At 31.3% G+C, this 7,793-nt stretch overlaps 1 protein-coding gene across 1 annotated transcript; it reads left to right on the top strand.

Annotated features, from left to right (window-relative positions):
* The first annotated feature begins 415 nt into the window (after window positions 1-415).
* On the top strand, window positions 416-5,208 carry LOC117932770 (sister chromatid cohesion protein DCC1). The gene is made up of 4 exons (XM_034854097.1): window positions 416-536; window positions 3,469-3,772; window positions 3,880-4,806; window positions 4,911-5,208. Exons 2-4 carry the CDS (start codon window positions 3,609-3,611, stop codon window positions 5,011-5,013), a joined length of 1,194 nt encoding a protein of 397 aa, XP_034709988.1. The 5' UTR covers window positions 416-536; window positions 3,469-3,608; the 3' UTR covers window positions 5,014-5,208.
* The last annotated feature ends 2,585 nt before the right edge of the window (window positions 5,209-7,793 follow it).

The following is a 7,793-nucleotide window of genomic DNA, read 5'->3' as shown; positions in this document are numbered from 1 at the left end:
TTAGGTAGTATTTGTCAAGTATAACTGTGTATTCCGATCTCATATAGTTGATTTGAAATTGTGATTTACAATTTTTATACCATCCATATATTTTTTTTTAAAAAAAAATCTTTGATATTTCCTAATATGTCCCAATCCATTTATAATACCAATTATGATATATGGGTGAAAACCAATATTTTCGTTGTTAACCATAAGGAGTACTTACTATGTTTCAAATAAAATAAAAATAGAAAATTATTTCTAATGGTTGAAATGTTGTTATGGACAATGATAATATTTTTAACATTTGAAAGGTTAAATATTTTCCAAAAATTACGTTAAAAAATAATTTCTAAAAATATAATTGCTTCCAAATATGCCTGTGCTTTTTAGTTACTAATAATAAATAGGTCTTTAAAAGCCCCAACTTGGCGCCCTTCACCCTTCTCCACTACACAAAACCCTAGCCACTGAAATCATCGGCGACAACGCCGGTAGTATCGACGGAAACGGCGCCGGAGACCTAGTCGGAGACTCTCGAGATCGTCCACAATGTAAAGTTCTTGTTTTCTCTGCTTCGCCTTTCTTTTTTCTTTGCATATGAAGATTTTCTTATGCAATTCTTTGTTTTAGTCAGAAATTTTCAGGTTTATTCACCTGGATTTTTTGTGAAATGAGATGGATATTTCCATGTTATTTTTACTATAATTATTTGGGGACTTTTGTTTCTTATCCGTTGAGATTCAGTTTCTGTTTTGTGATTTAATTGGTTTGCTGTCCTATGGCTTTAGTTTTGCTACTTCTTCGGGAAATTAGCTCAACTTTAGTGCATATGTGTAAGATATTCAAGAAGGGTTTTGTTTGGTTGCTGAGAAAATGCAATAAACGAAATGAATTCAGAAAACTGTACTTGTTTTTAAGGCCTAAGAAAGTGGGTAGTAAAACAAAACTAGGCTAAAACAAATATTTGGCTTGGTGCAGTTGAGTTTCTCAATTATTTGTATGAAACAATATGAAACATATGAATAGAGTTTTATTTATTCTCTTATGCTCTGCTTTTTTTTTGGCATCTTGATGCAGGGAAATGCAAAGGAAAATAAAGGAAAATTTCGTAATTTTAGTAGGTTAATATGAGAAAATGATTAATTAAATCATTTGGTTTTTAGAACTGGTGTTCTAGATGAATTAGATAATTTATTGGATGAATTCAATTTTAAAGTCAGTATTGAATTTAGGATTGATATGAGAAGCATTGATTCTAGGAAGTAATCCATTTGATTCTAGGAAAGCATTTTATAAAATGCCACATAACAAAAAATGAAAAAGTATAGATAGAAAATTAGAGAACTCCAAAATTCAAGCAAAAGAACTAGAAGAAGAAAAGCAATAATAAATAAATAAACTAATATTGAAATGAAAGATTGAGTGAGAAATTGTAAATGAAGGCTGTTGGAATGCTTAGGATTCATTTGAAGATGCATACAAAAGTTTAATAGAATTAATCGACATCATTTTTTATCATAAATAGCTCATTAATTATAAATCTTACCTGAAATATTCCTTCATAGGGAATATTGTTGCTTAGAGAAGTATTTGAGAAGTCTCTCCATGTTTTCTATTGAATAAAATTTTCCAAAGATAAAATATCGACAACAAGTTTTATTCTAGATACTTCAGAATGTAATGTTAATTGGAAGCAATGGTAGTGTAACATATAGAAACATAAAGCATGCATATATTACACTATGAATAGTTAGGTTCTATTCCATAAAATGTGAATCTAATGCCTTGAAAAGAATATTTTGACACTGAAAATTACCTATGCGCCAAAGAAAAGGAAGGAGAAAAGAAAATAAAATTGGGTACATATTTAGTTAAGTTCCATAGAAATTCAAATTGAGTAAACCTCTGATAAGAACATTGGGAGATTTTACCAATGAGATCAATGATAAAAGGAAATGCTAACATTGTGCAATATGGTGGAAAAAAGAATATAATCAATCATTTCAAAAAAAAAAAGGGGACAAAAATGGAAAAAGGAACAAAGAGATAAAAAAAAAGAATGGATTTCCTCATATCTTTGGTAAAACGAAAATCTACCTTTTGTAAATTTAAATCATGGGTAGTTATACTGTGTGTGGTGATGATATCCTAAATATACATTATACAATTTAGACTAACTTGTTGATTTGGACGCAAAACTGCATATTAGACTTGAGTTCTACGACCAATCAATACATCTTCTAATGTGAAGGCTTTTTGATTAATGAGTTAGTTAAGCCTACATCATTAATGAAATATTTAATCCAAAGATTCTAGGGTTTTTTTTTTCCTTTTTTCTTTCTTTTTTTCTTTTTTTCCTTTACCATTTTTGGATATAAGATATAATGCATAAGAATCACAAAATAGTATGTTACCATTACCTATATATAAAAAAAAATTAAATAGTTTGTTACCACATTTGGAAAAAAAGTTTCTTCCCCCTTTTCTCCATCTTAGTAGTTGAAATATATGGGAAATTACCATGGGCAGAATGGATGCAATTTTGCGGTTTTTGGTTGCTATCTTGGAAGATTCTTTTCATTGCTGCCTAGAAAAGCATGACCTGTTTCCTTTCTATCAACAATGGGGTTTATTGTAGCATTAGTTCTCATGCCCCTTTTAGCAATGTATCTAGCAGGTAATCAGTCTATTTTACCACCCAATTTGTGGACTTGGATTATACAATCTAAACCTGAAACCAATGGTTCATTCCTGAGTTTGGCCTTGGACGAGCTGATTCTACCTTTATTTTGACATTTTGACACGTTGACACGTTTTAATATATTAGGGACATACAGGGAACCGAGTTTGGTGATTTAGCTTATCCATATACTTGGTTGGCATTACAAAATTTGATAGATGAGAACTTTATTTATTTATTTGTGAAGGTTGATATTCATTTTAGTGGAAGTTTCTATGATTTACCGGTTGACAGTCCATTTATTTGACTTTCTAGTTTGCTTGCCTTTCATCGTCCATAGTGTTCTATTTTATTGCAAACTTTTTCTGCACTTTGATGTACCACTGGGTCATAGAAATTGATCAAGCTCGATTTATCTCTCCAAGAGGGTATGATCAGAAATTCATTACTTTTGAGTTCATGCACAATGTTGTTGTTAAACCCCTATTATTATGATGCATTTCACAAGGTGTGTGATTTGTGTGACTGCATGGTCCTGAAATATGGCAGCTAAAACACCAGTACAAGTTCAGCAAACTATTTTAATCACTTGAAACATATAGAAAATGAGTTGTGGCAAGTAATTTTCTTTGGATTTATGTCAGCAATTGGTAATAAATTGAAGTCTAAACTCCCTTTGTAATCCACGAAGCACAGGCAAGTTTGGTGGTAGATTAACCATTCAAGTTATCTTAGGCTACTATCTTGATCACTTTGATTTCTTGGCTTCTTTGTTTACTTTTATTTATTCATTACTAATGCAGAGATCAGCTGCAAATAAGAATTTCCATGCCTTATAACCAGAAAGGGACCTTAAAAAGCCACCTGAGGGAAAATTGATTTGATTGATCTGGATATTGTTTCCTACTATATGAAAATTCTGCATTTTATATTACTTTAAAAGATGGAACAAAAACAGTCGGGTTGCACAGGAGGAGCAGAAGCAGTTTTAAATCTTCAGCCAAACTCTTCAATCTCTATCGCATATCATCCTCATTTTGGTCCTCATGATGATCTGATCCTTCTTGAAATTGATGACAAGCTTCTTCCAGATGTCCTCCACCAGAGGTAAGTAATAACCTTAATTAGTTTATTGGGTTCAATTCATTTCTCATATTCCCAAATCCCAATATTTTTGGTTTTGCATTTCAGTTTCAGCATTTTTTCTTTCCTAGGGTAACTTTAAGAGGACAACCCAATGAAGATGCTGTTCTTTGTACTCAATCAAAGACTTATTCTATCAAATTTGTTGGAAACTCCAATTCTGTGTTCCTTATACCCCCAGTAGATCAGTCAGCATTGCATGAACATCCACAATATTCTGATGAGAAAGATGATGACCAGCGGGTTGTTGCATCTGTCATTAAAGTGGCTCCTGGTAACATGGAGCTTGTTGAGGTTGCTCCCAGGCTGGACAAGCTTAACTTGCTTCTCTTGGAGAATCCTTTTACATCTGAGGAGGTCTCAGAGAAAGAGGAATTGGAAGGGATGGAGGAACAGAAAACAAATTTGTTTAAATGGAATGATCTTATAGATAGGGTTCAAGCCAGTGATGATGAATTGAGGTCTGGATTACGGGCTTTTTCAGCAGTAGAGATTGATGGGTATTGGAGAATTGTGGATGAGAAGTATATGGGTACTATTCTGAATATGCTTCTGCATAACTCAGTGTTGAATGATTGGTCTTTAGATGCACTTGGTGAAGATGAAGTTGTGGGTGTTCTGGAATCAGATGGTTTTCCTCGCACACTAGGGTTACATTGTTTGCAAGTTTATGGTAGCAAGGTGGATGAGGGTGTTGGCAGTTGTGTATGGAAGTTGGATGAGAGGCGCTTATGCATTCATTTTGCTAGAGAAATCTTGAAGGATGGGAAGAGGAAGATGGAAAGTTTCATGGAGGAGTGGATTCAAAAGATTCCAGATGGGATGGAGGCAAGTTTTGACATGTTGGAAGGTGAAGTTTTGACAGAAAAGTTTGGGGTCGAGACATGGGTTCGTGCCTTTAGTGTTTCTTCCCTGCCTTCTAACCCAGCTGCACGTTTCTCCATGCTTTTTCAAGAGCGGCCAAAATGGGAGTGGAAGGATCTACAGCCCTATATAAGGTTTAATAGTCTCATATTATCTATTAGTTTCTCCTTTCCTGTATTCCCCGATTTGACTTGAATTTAATTTAATTTACTTTTCTGATTGGCATTGATTTTTCTAGGGATTTGACTGTACCGGGTCTTTCTTCAGAAGGCTTGCTTCTGAAATACACACGAAAAACACAACCAAACTCAGATGCAGAACCTGTATTTAGTGCCAGATAGTATCATCTATCAACTGGTAACCTATTGTGAGTGAATTTTTATGGTTAAACTATTGATGGAAGTCTTGGGAATAGAAAAATACAAATTCTGTAAGCTGTCTTTACTGTTAATCCACTAAATATTCCCATGTTTGATGTTTATTGTGCTAATGCACACAATGAATCTAGCAGATGGTATGAATTTGCAGTTTGTTTCTATTCTTAAATACAAAAATATTATCCACTATCTTCATCAATTGAGAGGGTTGCATGAAGCTTAGAGAGGAATAGAATGCAGAGGAATGAATGGGATTCCATATAAAATTAACCTAGAAACAACATTAGACGTTAGTGTTGAGAAAGGAAGAGTAGAGGTAGTGATGATGGGTGGGAGAGATGCTGGAAAGGTGGAAAATTGAATTGTGCATGTCTAATTTCTTGCTTTGCACCACCCATGTCTTCCCAATTTGTTTTGAACATTACTTCTTGCAACCACTTAATATTTATTTTTGTTCTCTTATTTTGGGTTAGAATGTGTCAAAATCCTTGAATTTTAATATTATAAATTTTATACTTATATAAAGTATGAGGAGAATATAAATGTGCTATGGGTCTATAGAGAAGGCCTCTTAAGATAAATATTGCACCATGTTTGATTTTAGGAAAGTAATAAGGAAGAAGAAAAAAAATATAGGCAATTTTTGGTCCCAAGAATGAGGGAAAGGAAAATGTAGGAAAACAAATTTGCAAGGAAAAAGAATAAAATAGAAAAAAAAATTAGTATCATTAAATTATTTTTAAATGTTACTTTAAATTTATTTTATTTATTTTAAATAATTTTTTATAAGGATTAACGGGTTAAAAATGGATAAGTTTTTAAGTAATTATAATTACATTCAATTTCGTCATCAAGTCATATAACTTCAAATCATATGATAACTTCATTTATTTGGGCATAGTTGTCCTTGAATTCTCCATGATTAAACTAGATATGAGAAAAAAAATTTTTTAATGCTATATTTGGTTGTAGGAAAGTAATAAGTAAAAAAAAAAAAAAAAAAATATTAAGGAAAGTGAATTTTTTATATTTGATTTATTATAAAAAAATAGTAAAAAAATCAAATATAATTAAAATTAATTAAAAATTTACATATTTTCAAATTATTTTAATAACATGATTTTTAAGAAACATGTAAAAATAATATATTATATTTAAATATATTTTTATTTTATTTCACTTTTTATTTCCTTCAAATTTATCTCTTTATTTTCTTTTCTTCAAATTCTCTAATAACCAAACAAACAAGAGTCAAAAGATAGTGAAAAAGAATAATGTCAAATTCAAAATTTGGACCTTGAAGTAGAATGCAACTTGTTTCAAAATTTGGACATTGAGTTTTTTTAATTATTTTTTTTTTTGTAATACTTAAGTTTTATAAATAAACAATATTATTATATTTTTGAAACAAAAATTGATTTTTTTTTTAATTCAAATTTTATGTTTCCCAAAATGACTAACATAAAAAAAATATATATGAGAGAAAATAGTTTATGATTCATAAGATATATAAATTCCACCTTGGTGGAATTATTAAATTTCATGTATAAAGAAGGTAGAATTATAGTATCACTAATATTTATTTATTTTTATAATAAAATATATTTTATATTTAGTATTATTTGAAATTCATTTTGTGATATATATTAAAAATTAATTTGTTATTTCTTTATTATTGATATTAATGATTAAAATATTTAAAATTTATATATAAAAAAATATTATATTATGTTATTAAACATATAAAATCATTTTTGTACGTCTCAACTGTAATATTAAAAAATAAAACAATTTTGTGGGAAAAAAATAAAAATGGGTAGACTGCTTTTGTTGTTGTTCTTGATTTTGAGGAAATCTTATATCAGACAAGGTAAAACATGGTTAGCTGCAAAACCCTTTTCATTTTGAACTTCTAAAATCTCACCCCATCAAAGCTAAAAAAAGTGCACCAGTTTTAATAGGGAAAGTTTGGTTTTGGGTTTTTGATATCTCAATATTATTAAAATGAGAACCCACTTTTACCATTCCTAATTTTACAATGTTGAACCCAAAATATTTTGGGTTTCATGCACTTTGGGTTGAGGTGTTTTTTAATGCCTAATATGCCCTCTCTTACCTGCCAGGTCAACCTCCACACACACACACACACACACACACACACACACATACATATATATAAACCAAAAAATAAAAATAAAAAACTTAAAACGGTTGCCTTGTTCACTTTCTCCACTACACACTGAAATCCAAATAAAAAATTCTCCATCTGCACTTCTCCCTTTTGAAACCTAAATCCAGAAAAACCCTAACCTCTCCAAGTCTCTCTTTCCCCCTACCTTCATCCCTTTCTCTCCCGCTACCTCTCACACCTACAACTAGCATGCTCCCTCTCCCTTTTGTTTCCTGTGATGAGGAGGCCTGCAACCAAGGAGTGGAAGATGGTAAATGAATTTTAGATCACGATGAAGATGAATCATGGGCAGATCAAAGTCGCTTCTTTCTCTGCTCCTATGTTTATGGGCTTCTCTGCAACTTAGACCCACAATCTGTTCAATTTCTCCTCCTCTTGACACTAATTAGGTACTTTCTTTGCCAAAACCCTACTTTAATTTGCAATTTATGCTCAAATTTAAAGCATCTACGAAACAGTGCTCATTGAGTTCTGCAAACTGAGAGTTGATAATTGTATAAGGAACCCTAGTGTTTGTAATTTGATATCGAAATGCTTGTTGGTCAAGTTATTA

This window comes from Vitis riparia, chromosome 15 (assembly GCF_004353265.1).
Source record: "Vitis riparia cultivar Riparia Gloire de Montpellier isolate 1030 chromosome 15, EGFV_Vit.rip_1.0, whole genome shotgun sequence".
Lineage (NCBI taxonomy): Eukaryota > Viridiplantae > Streptophyta > Magnoliopsida > Vitales > Vitaceae > Vitis > Vitis riparia.
The sequence above is the reverse complement of the archived record's forward strand: the minus strand, read 5'-3'. Positions and strand labels throughout refer to the sequence as shown.